This window comes from Cnephaeus nilssonii, assembly GCF_951640355.1.
Source record: "Cnephaeus nilssonii genome assembly, chromosome: 20".
Taxonomy (NCBI): domain Eukaryota; kingdom Metazoa; phylum Chordata; class Mammalia; order Chiroptera; family Vespertilionidae; genus Cnephaeus; species Cnephaeus nilssonii.
This window is the reverse complement of record NC_137091.1, coordinates 21145344-21156904: the sequence shown is the minus strand read 5'-3', so window position 1 is coordinate 21156904 and position 11561 is coordinate 21145344. Positions and strand designations below refer to the sequence as shown.

The 11561-nt window shown below is 50.9% G+C and overlaps 1 protein-coding gene across 2 annotated transcripts in view; it reads right to left on the bottom strand.

Moving 5' to 3' along the window:
- Positions 1-543: 543 nt before the first annotated feature.
- Positions 544-11561, bottom strand: part of ZFP1 (ZFP1 zinc finger protein) — a 48667-nt gene continuing 37649 nt past the window's right edge. For both annotated transcript variants that reach the window (XM_079759919.1, XM_079759920.1), the window contains exons 3-4: positions 5616-5742; positions 544-3692 (exon numbers count right to left, since the gene is read on the bottom strand). In XM_079759919.1, the coding sequence (XP_079616045.1) occupies positions 2617-3692; positions 5616-5742 (1203 nt within the window). In that variant the 3' untranslated portion in view covers positions 544-2616. The remainder of the gene's footprint in view (positions 3693-5615; positions 5743-11561) is intronic.

Genomic DNA, 11561 nt, shown 5'->3' with positions numbered 1-11561 from the left:
ACTTTAGATTTAAAAAGCATAACACAATGTGAAAAAGCAAATATTTCCAGCACTTCAGTTACGAGAGATACCTATGGAAATAGAAAATCCCCAAAATGAAAACAGTGGGATAAGAACAGGTCCCAGAGTCGAGCGCAGCGGGAGTGGCTTTGGGGTCAGACAGGTGCAGGTCTAAGTCTGGAAACACCTGTGAGCTGGGTTTTCTTGTGCAAAGGGCACTGCCTCCTGGCCTCTGGCGCCAGTCAAGTGACCCGGCCTCCGGGCTTACAGAGGATACGAGGCCTAGGGTCAGGCTACAGGATCTGTCTTTAGATGATGTTTCATCTAAAACCACTTTGGATTAGGATGACACACTTAAAAAAATTAGAGGTTCTGATCTGAATTTCTAGGCCCTGGGAGCAAACAGCTCGAGAGGACAGTCATACCTGTGACCACCGTGTCTGTTTTAAGGGTGGGTGTGTGTTCACAAAGCGTTTGGACTTCATAACTTACAGAGCGAACAATGAATGTCAAATACGTGCTTTTGTTGAGAAAGTGCTCAAGTGTACAACAGCCACAACAGCTAGAGCTTGCCTTACGTGATGTTGTGTTAACTCATGTTATTAACATGTCCATTTTAATGGGTTATGTGTGGTTTTAGTATGAGTGTTAATTTAGGGACTAAGGAATGCATGAACAATTTTCCAATTCTATTTCCGACTTAGGAGAACCTTGTTCTCCGGGCCCATCAAGTCATATACAAATACACACACACAAGGTTCTTAGATCTTTATTTTAGCAAATTTGGTAGATTCTCTCCTCCTGCTGCCCTCATGGGACCTGGAGGAGTTGCTCCTACACATTTTCTGTAGAATGCCATCAACCGTGATCCGTTCTCGCCACAATTTATTCCATCATTCCCACTGGTGGTCATTTACACTGTTGCCTTTTTCCTTACCAAAATACACAATATATATTGATAAACATAATCTCAGGTACTGGCACTTTAGTTTTTTCTCAGGGATAGGTTCCCAAACATGAGAGTGGTGGGTGGAGGAGTATGTATATTCTTAAAGTGAAAAGACAGAGTCACAATGATTCCCAAGGAGGCCCTCACAGTTTACTCTAACCATAGAGTATGAAATTAACCTTCTCTGCTTCCTGGCTGTCAGTAGATCAGATGACAACTTAAAGACTTATTGGACTATGGATGTTTCAGTAAATTTGTTCAGAGTCACTCACATTCAGTCACAGCACATAAATGGTCTTCAAAAATTTTTTAGAGCCAGTTTCGGTTGCCATTTACAATTCTAATGCATGATTTGTGATGGAGGAAAAGGAGGAACGTGTGAATCTGAAATCAAGCCTAAGATGACATATCTCTGAGTTATACTGTTTAGTAATCTCTCCATCTATTGTATAATTTATAAAGCTGTTTGTGAACCTTTCATGGAAAGGCATAACTTACACTAAGGTTCCAAAGGGAAATGTTTTAGGCTGATAATCGTGAAACTCAAGGAAGTAGAAGTGCATCCCCTAAACAGAATAGCAAAAGTGTATCTCTAAAGTGGACTATGCACATAGAAATTTTAAAAAGCAATTAGGCATGTGATAGTTTTCTTAATATTCCCTTTAAAGTCTCTGAAAGGTAACTAACATTTGTGCACTGCATACATATCCTACCATTTTTTACAAGACAATTAATAAAATATTAAGAGGAACAGGGAAACACAAAAATACAAGTGGTTTCTGGGTTACACAACATTTTGGTAACTGACATGCATTTGTGTGTGAACAGCCAGGAGAAAACACCGGCATGATGGACATGGGTCTTCTCTGTAGCCCATTTTCACCTGTGGTGCATCCTGAGTAACACAGCCCACAGCTGCCTCCTCTCACTCCTAACCTCTTAATTATCTCATATTTGCATAATTATGTAAGTGATGCTTATAGAAATGCTTCAGGAAGCCCAGAAGCAGGTTAAAACTTCACCACTGTCTTCTGTTTATTAAGAGGCAGCTCATAAACAATGGCCACACCAACTTCCATATGCCAGCAAGCAGGAGAAAATGTTACATGCTACTTTAAAATCTGTTCCGTATTGCATCTGGAATGCATACTGAGTTTTAAAAAAAACTGGAAGAAAAAAACACCGTGATATTTAATATGGAAAATCTTGTTTGATGTGTCCTAATTATTAGAGAAATTTCAAACTCCCAGTGACTTAAATTCACACAGGCAGATTTAAAATACACTTTTGTGGTTTTGTGGCATAATCACACACAACCACTCTATCCCTAGGTACTGTCTGTATATCCTTTCTGCTGCTTTCCAGATGATTTCATCCTTAAATTCATTCAAGGTTTAAATAATTCATTCAAGGTTTAAAAAATCTCACTGTGATACAGTTAATTAAGCATGTCTATTCAGTTGGATATTCTTGGTCTGTGTTCTTCAGTTGGGCCTCATATCTAACTTTCAGTACCGTTGTTTGCAGGGGACCCTATTTTGGCATTTTTTGAGCTGAGGGATGGTATCTCAGTATGAATTCCCATGCTCCCTCAGGACCTCAGGAGGTTTCTCCCCCACCGGAAGGGTTCTGGTGGGAGGGTTTTGCACAGTCCGACCTGTTGCAGGTCAGGGTTTGTCACCTATATGAACTCTTAGGTGGACACTGAGTCGGGACTTCCTGCTGAAGGCCTTCCCACACTGAGAACACTCGTATGGCTTCTCCCCCGTATGGATTCGCAGGTGTAGCCTAAGAGTTGACCGCTGGCTGAATGTTTTGCCGCATTCCGTACACTCATAGGGCTTCTCCCCGGTATGAGTTCTCATATGTATAATGAGTTGTGAGTTCTGGATAAAAGATTTCCCACATTCACTGCACTCATAGCGTTTCTCCCCTGTGTGAATTTTCTGATGTATAATGAGGTTTGATTTCTTGAAAAAGGTTTTTGCACATTCATTACACTCATAGGGTCGCTCCCCTGTGTGAATTCTCTGGTGTGTAGTGAGTTCGAACTTCTGGGCAAAGGTCTTGCCACACTCACTGCACTCATAGGGCTTCTTCTCCATGTGTGCTCGCTGGTGTACAATGAGGTTGGACTGATGGGTGAAGGCTTTTCCACATTCAAGACATTCAAAGGGTTTCTCCCCGGTATGGATTCTCTGATGCTTAATGAGGTTTGCCTTATGGGAGAAGGTTTTCTTACAGACGTTACACTCATACGGTTTTTCTCCAGTATGTATTCTCTTATGACTGACGAGGAGTGACTTAAAGGAGAAAGCCTTGTCACAGTAATTACAAATGAAGGGTTGTACCAAATTTCTAATTTTCTGATGTTTAAAAATGGCTTCTTTAGGGCTGAAAGCTTTCCCAATTTTGTTATATTCTGCATATTCCATTTCAGGATGGGTTTTCTCTTGCTTTAGATAGAGAAGTGCTTTTCCAAATCCGTTATACTCATCAGCCTGCTTCCTTATATAGCTGTTACCGTTAAGTAAGTCTGAACTGTATTTCAAAGTTTTTTCATATAAGTCATATTTATAGGGCACTTGTCTTAAAGAAACAAAGTCTGTGCTCAGATTGAATGGTTTTTCAAAGAGATCACTTCTTTCCTCAGTTGGGGTTTGGTTCTTGCAGATTATGAATGGCCTCGCCTGCTCCTCGGGGTCACGGGGCTCCCTCTGCACCTGGTCAGCCTTCCACACCTCTAGGAAAGAGCACAGGGAGGACACTTCATCAGGCCTCTCGCTGTAATGTCACAGAACGTCCCACAAATATCCCCTCCTGGGCTGCCTCTTTAGTCCGGGACCCAGTCTTCCAGAATTGCATTCCCCAGTGCAAATTTGTCCTCGCTCTTAAACTTTGAAAGGAAAAGGGGGGAAAAAAGAGCCCGTGGCAATAAAGGAAGTAGAAACTGACAGTGAACACAAGTAGCATTGCCAGATCACACAGTGACCCTGCAGAGGGGTAACGTGACATAAAAACGCAGGGCAGCAACAGGAACCAATGATGTGGGAAGGCTGGCAATGCAGGGACGAAGGAGACTGTCCTCAGGGACGCTGCAGTTAGCACAGAGGCAGGCACGCAAGTGGAGGAAGATGGAAAGGGAAGGACACAGGCAGACCTGAGCTGAGCACCCAAACGCTGCCTCTGCATCACTGTGTGGACCAGGACCTCGTCTACATGCGTCCAGGCTCTCGCCCCGCCTTCTCCCTTCCTACGGGCAGCATTTCTGTTTTGCAGAAACAATCGTATTAAAGAGCTCCGACCTCCAAGGCAGCGATTCCCACTGCTGTGCTGCAGCACACGGATGTGCCACAAGAACTTTAAAACATGCAAACCTGACTAGTCAGGGGAACCAACCACTTTTCCCTTAGATTGTCAAATTTAAAAATGACAACAGCCAACACAACAATAGCTGTCTGGTGTGAATGGATCAAAATTATACCCCCTTTTCTTGTCAGTTTGGCAAAAAATATTTTTTGGTGTGCTGCAGATTTTTCTAAATTAATTTGTGTGTGCCATGAGATGAAAAGGTTGAAAATTGCTGCTTTGAAGTAAGACTTTGCAAGTGAATGAAAAGGCCCAGAAACTCACATTTTGTAGGAAATATAAAACTGATGCAAGGACCCAAGATCCTTCTGATACATTCAATGCTACTGCTGCTTTCATTGCGTTTTTCTTTTAAATTAAACTTGATTTAACCCTCACCTGAGGACGTTTTCCATCGATTTTTAGGGAGAGTGGAAGGAAGAGGGAGAGACAGAGGGGAACACCGATGTGAGAGACGCATCGATTGGCTGCGTCCCGCACACCCCCCACCAGGGCCAGGCGCTTGCGACCAGAATTGAACCTGGGACCCTTCGGTCCGCAGGCTGAGGCTCTATCCACTGAGCCAATCTGGCGAGGGCTCATTGCTTTTTTTCTATTGAAGCTGTTGGAGAATGTGTTTTCATTATTATATCGTATCTTTCTCTCTCCTTTTAATATGCTTAATTTCTTCCCCAAACCAGTCTTGCCCCTACTTTTATTTGAAGGGACCTTAAGGATCAGACTACCCAGCCTCCACCTAGGTCTTACATAACCGTCACTTGCCTCTGGGCATTACTAGTCATTCCTGACGCCTGAGATGCTGCTGCCATCTGTGTGCAGGACAAGGACGTCACTCCTGGTCTGAGAAATCTATTTCCCGAGGCCATGCCCATGGCCCTGAGCTAAAATACACAGGACTCAGACATCTGGGGCACAGGGCATCTGCTGGCAGCCGTCTCTAAAGGTTTAGGGATTTGGGGGGGGGGGGGAGTCTTAATATTTGAAAGGTACCAACTCATAATCCTTGGGATATCATTTCTAGTGGCTTCTGATTCTCCTCCACAGCTTCCCTAGAGAGTTCTCAACGGCAGTTCTAACTTTGCTAGCACAGCTCCGGTTGCTCCACCTTAAAAACCACATCTGGTTTGATCGCAGCCCCTAACTGCTTGGATTTTAGAACTTCAGTCTTCACTCTCAGCTGTAACATGTGACGCTTGAGGCCAAATCACTTAGTAATTTAGCAGCTCATTCTTCCTGGTACCTGAGAAAGGACATAACCGCTCCTAGGTAAACACTGACGCCTGGAAGCTGCCCTTACCCACGGACAGGAGGTTGCTATAGTTCTCCAGCATCACATCCATGTACAGGATCCTCTGCGATGGGTCCAGCTGCTCCCACTCCTCCTGGGTGAAGTCCACAGTCACATCCGTGAATGACACTGACCCCTGAAATGGCATATTGCTATTCATTCTGCAGTGACGAGCATTTGGTGACACAGAAAGGACATACGAAGTTATTCTTACCACACTGTTGTAAGTCATTCGACAGGGAAACTTACACGACACCAACCGTGCATCTTCACTACGTTTTGTCAGAAAGTGTGTTTATAGTGGTTTGAGCATGTACTCAGTCTCCCTATCTCTGGCCCTGTCACAGGCACAGGCATCTAGGATGAATGAAACCCCGCGCCTCTACGCAGCAGTGAATGGCACCAGTGCGGGGTGACGCTCACACAGGCACTGTTCTTGTGGTATCAAACTAGACCATATTAGAGTAAATGAGACTTTCTGTGATACTATGATCTATAAGGAATAGATCTGGTCTTTGTCCATAGTTCCTGGCTCACAGCTCCCCAAACCCCTAGATTAACCTAGGAACTGAGACTGACAAAGGTTCGTTATCCTAATGAGGTGACTTTGGGAAATTGCATAAGGACAGGGGCTGGTCATCATCAGACCTGACCATGTGGTTAGAGGGTTGGAAATCCAGCCCGGCTCTGTGACCTCTGGTGGAGCAGAGGGGTTGGAGGGTACCAAACGCCACGGTAAATGAGGTTACTGATCACCATTATGTAACAACGGCGGCGTAAGTATCCAAAGGACAGGTTCCCAGAACCATTGGGCTACAGCACAGGAGACGCAGGAGAGGGGCCGCCTGGGAGAAGCCCTGGAAGCTCCGGCAAGTACTTGACCCCCCTAACGCCTCCGTGACCCCTTCCTCTCCCTTCCCGCTCCTCCTTTAATCCTCCCTCCCTCACGCCCTCTCACCCCTCTCTACCTGTGGGGTACAGTCTCCCTCTCCTCTATGCCCTTTACTTCCCTCTGCGCTCTTAACTGCTCCCCATACCTCCCCATACTCCACTCTTCTCTCGCTCCAATCGCTGCATCTCCACCTGCTTTTCTCATCCTCCCTCTCTACACTCTCACTCAATCCTCCCTGCCAACTCTCCTTCTACCTTCCTTACGCTCTCTGCAGTCTGTCTGTCTCTCCTCTCTCCCTCCTACTTCTGTCACTGGACTCAACATTCTCTCTCTACTCCCTCCTCTGAGGCCTCAATCTCCTCTCCCCTTCCCCTCTCCCTCTGTCTCTCCGTTCTCTGTCTCTCCCTCTGTCTCTCCGTCCTCTGTCTCTCCCTCTGTCTCTCCGTCCTCTGTCTCTCTCTCTGGTCTCTCCGTCCTCTGTCTCTCCCTCTGGTCTCTCCGTCCTCTGTCTCTCCGTCCTCTGTCTCTCCGTCCTCTGTCTCTCCCTCTGGTCTCTTCGTCCTCTGTCTCTCCGTTCTCTGTATCTCCCTCTGTCTCTCCGTCCTCTGTCTCTCCCTCTGGTCTCTCCGTCCTCTGTCTCTCCGTCCTCTGTCTCTCCCTCTGGTCTCTCCGTCCTCTGTCTCTCCCTCTGGTCTCTCCGTCCTCTGTCTCTCCCTCTGGTCTCTCCGTCCTCTGTCTCTCCCTCTGGTCTCTCCGTCCTCTGTCTCTCCCTCTGGTCTCTCCGTCCTCTGTCTCTCTCTCTGTCTCTCCGTCCTCTGTCTCTCCCTCTGGTCTCTCCGTCCTCTGTCTCTCTCTCTGTCTCTCCGTCCTCTGTCTCTCCCTCTGGTCTCTCCGTCCTCTGTCTCTCCCTCTGGTCTCTCCGTCCTCTGGTCTCTCCGTCCTCTGTCTCTCCGTTCTCTGTCTCTCTCTCTGGTCTCTCCGTCCTCTGTCTCTCCGTTCTCTGTCTCTCTCTCTGGTCTCTCCGTCCTATGTCTCTCCCTCTGGTCTCTCCGTCCTCTGTCTCGTCCTCTGGTCTCTCCGTCCTCTGTCTCTCTCTCTGGTCTCTCCGTCCTCTGTCTCTCCGTTCTCTGTCTTTCTCTCTGGTCTCTCCGTCCTCTGTCTCTCCGTCCTCTGTCTCTCCCTCTGGTCTCTCCGTCCTCTGTCTCTCCGTCCTCTGTCTCTCCCTCTGGTCTCTCTGTCCTCTGTCTCTCCCTCTGTCTCTCCGTCCTGTCTCTCCCTCTGGTCTCTCCGTCCTCTGTCTCTCCCTCTGTCTCTCCCTCTGGTCTCTCCGTCCTCTGTCTCTCCGTCCTCTGTCTCTCCCTCTGGTCTCTCCGTCCTCTGTCTCTCCCTCTGGTCTCTCCGTCCTCTGTCTCTCCGTTCTCTGTCTCTCTCTCTGGTCTCTCCGTCCTCTGTCTCTCCGTTCTCTGTCTCTCCCTCTGGTCTCTCCGTCCTCTGTCTCTCCCTCTGGTCTCTCCGTCCTCTGTCTCTCCCTCTGTCTCTCCCTCTGTCTCTCCGTGCTCTGTCTCTCCCTCTGTCTCTCCCTCTGGTCTCTCCGTCCTCTGTCTCTCCCTCTGGTCTCTCCGTCCTCTGTCTCTCCCTCTGGTCTCTCCGTCCTCTGTCTCTCCCTCTGTCTCTCCGTCCTCTGTCTCTCCCTCTGGTCTCTCCGTCCACTGTCTCTCCCTCTGGTCTCTCCGTCCACTGTCTCACCCTCTGGTCTCTCCGTCCTCTGTCTCTCCGTCCTCTGTCTCTCCCTCAGGTCTCTCCGTCCTCTGTCTCTCCCTCTGTCTCTCCCTCTGCTCTCTCCGTCCACTGTCTCTCCCTCTGGTCTCTCCGTCCTCTGTCTCTCCGTCCTCTGTCTCTCCCTCTGGTCTCTCCGTCCTCTGTCTCTCCCTCTGTCTCTCCGTCCTCTGTCTCTCCCTCTGGTCTCTCCGTCCTCTGTCTCTCCGTCCTCTGTCTCTCCCTATGGTCTCTCCGTCCTCTGTCTCTCCCTCTGGTCTCTCCGTCCTCTGTCTCTCCCTCTGTCTCTCCGTCCTCTGTCTCTCTCTCTGGTCTCTCTGTCCTCTGTCTCTCCCTCTGTCTCTCCGTCCTCTGTCTCTCCCTCTGTCTCTCCCTCTGGTCTCTCCGTCCTCTGTCTCTCCGTCCTCTGTCTCTCCCTCTGGTCTCTCCGTCCTCTGTCTCTCCGTCCTCTGTCTCTCCCTCTGTCTCTCCGTCCTCTGTCTCTCCCTCTGTCTCTCCGTCCTTTGTCTCTCCCTCTGGTCTCTCCGTCCTCTGTCTCTCCCTCAGGTCTCTCCGTCCTCTGTCTCTCCCTCTGTTTCTCCGTTCTCTGTCTCTCCGTCCTCTGTCTCTCCTTCTGGTCTCTCCGTCCTCTGTCTCTCCGTCTCTCCCTCTGGTCTCTCCGTCCTCTGTCTCTCCCTCTGTCTCTCCGTCCTCTGTCTCTCCCTCAGGTCTCTCTGTCCTCTGTCTCTCCGTCCTCTGTCTCTCCGTCCTCTGTCTCTCCCTCTGGTCTCTCCGTCCTCTGTCTCTCCCTCTGGTCTCTCCGTCCTCTGTCTCTCCCTCTGTCTCTCCGTCCTCTGTCTCTCCCTCAGGTCTCTCCGTCCTCTGTCTCTCCCTCTGGTCTCTCCGTCCACTGTCTCTCCCTCTGGTCTCTCCGTCCTCTGTCTCTCCGTCCTCTGTCTCTCCCTCTGTCTCTCCGTCCTCTGTCTCTCCCCCTGGTCTCTCCGTCCTCTGTCTCTCCCTCTGGTCTCTCCGTCCTCTGTCTCTCCCTCTGGTCTCTCCGTCCTCTGTCTCTCCCTCAGGTCTCTCCGTCCTCTGTCTCTCCCTCTGTCTCTCCGTCCTCTGTCTCTCCCTCAGGTCTCTCCGTCCTCTGTCTCTCCCTCTGTCTCTCCGTCCTCTGTCTCTCCCTCTGTCTCTCCGTCCTCTGTCTCTCCGTCCTCTGTCTCTCCCTCTGGTCTCTCCGTCCTCTGTCTCTCCCTCTGGTCTCTCCGTCCTCTGTCTCTCCCTCTGGTCTCTCCGTCCTCTGTCTCTCCCTCAGGTCTCTCCGTCCTCTGTCTCTCCCTCTGTCTCTCCGTCCTCTGTCTCTCCGTCCTCTGTCTCTCCCTCTGGTCTCTCCGTCCTCTGTCTCTCCCTCTGGTCTCTCCGTCCTCTGTCTCTCCGTCCTCTGTCTCTCCCTCTGGTCTCTCCGTCCTCAGTCTCTCCCTCTGTCTCTCCGTCCTCTGTCTCTCCCTCAGGTCTCTCCGTCCTCTGTCTCTCCCTCTGGTCTCTCCGTCCACTGTCTCTCCCTCTGGTCTCTCCGTCCTCTGTCTCTCCCTCTGTCTCTCCGTGCTCTGTCTCTCCGTCCTCTGTCTCTCCCTCTGTCTCTCCGTCCTCTGTCTCTCCCTCTGGTCTCTCCGTCCTCTGTCTCTCCCTCTGGTCTCTCCGTCCTCTGTCTCTCCCTCAGGTCTCTCCGTCCTCTGTCTCTCCCTCTGTCTCTCCGTCCTCTGTCTCTCCCTCAGGTCTCTCCGTCCTCTGTCTCTCCCTCTGTCTCTCCGTCCTCTGTCTCTCCGTCCTCTGTCTCTCCCTCTGGTCTCTCCGTCCTCTGTCTCTCCCTCTGGTCTCTCCGTCCTCTGTCTCTCCCTCTGGTCTCTCCGTCCTCTGTCTCTGCCTCAGGTCTCTCCGTCCTCTGTCTCTCCCTCTGTCTCTCCGTCCTCTGTCTCTCCGTCCTCTGTCTCTCCCTCTGGTCTCTCCGTCCTCTGTCTCTCCCTCTGTCTCTCCCTCTGGTCTCTCCGTCCTCTGTCTCTCCGTCCTCTGTCTCTCCCTCTGGTCTCTCCGTCCTCTGTCTCTCCCTCTGGTCTCTCCGTCCTCTGTCTCTCCGTCCTCTGTCTCTCCCTCTGGTCTCTCCGTCCTCTGTCTCTCCCTCAGGTCTCTCCGTCCTCTGTCTCTCCCTCTGGTCTCTCCGTCCACTGTCTCTCCCTCTGGTCTCTCCGTCCTCTGTCTCTCCCTCTGTCTCTCCGTGCTCTGTCTCTCCGTCCTCTGTCTCTCCCTCTGGTCTCTCCGTCCTCTGTCTCTCCCTCTGGTCTCTCCGTCCTCTGTCTCTCCCTCTGGTCTCTCCGTCCACTGTCTCTCCCTCTGGTCTCTCCGTCCACTGTCTCACCCTCTGGTCTCTCCGTCCTCTGTCTCTCCGTCCTCTGTCTCTCCCTCAGGTCTCTCCGTCCTCTGTCTCTCCCTCTGTCTCTCCCTCTGCTCTCTCCGTCCACTGTCTCTCCCTCTGGTCTCTCCGTCCTCTGTCTCTCCGTCCTCTGTCTCTCCCTCTGGTCTCTCCGTCCTCTGTCTCTCCCTCTGTCTCTCCCTCTGGTCTCTCCGTCCTCTGTCTCTCCGTCCTCTGTCTCTCCCTATGGTCTCTCCGTCCTCTGTCTCTCCCTCTGGTCTCTCCGTCCTCTGTCTCTCCCTCTGGTCTCTCCGTCCTCTGTCTCTCCCTCTGTCTCTCCGTCCTCTGTCTCTCCCTCTGGTCTCTCCGTCCTCTGTCTCTCCCTCTGTCTCTCCGTCCTCTGTCTCTCCCTCTGTCTCTCCGTCCTCTGTCTCTCTCTCTGGTCTCTCCGTCCTCTGTCTCTCCCTCTGGTCTCTCCGTCCTCTGTCTCTCCGTCCTCTGTCTCTCTCTCTGGTCTCTTCGTCCTCTGTCTCTCCGTTCTCTGTATCTCCCTCTGTCTCTCCGTCCTCTGTCTCTCCCTCTGGTCTCTCCGTCCTCTGTCTCTCCCTCTGGTCTCTCCGTCCTCTGTCTCTCCCTCTGGTCTCTCCGTCCTCTGTCTCTCCCTCTGGTCTCTCCGTCCTCTGTCTCTCCCTCTGGTCTCTCCGTCCTCTGTCTCTCCCTCTGGTCTCTCGGTCCTCTGTCTCTCTCTCTGTCTCTCCGTCCTCTGTCTCTCCCTCTGTCTCTCCGTCCTCTGTCTCTCCCTCTGGTCTCTCCCTCTGGTCTCTCCGTCCACTGTCTCTCCCTCTGGTCTCTCCGTCCTCTGTCTCTCCGTTCTCTGTCTCTCTCTCTGGTCTCTCCGTTC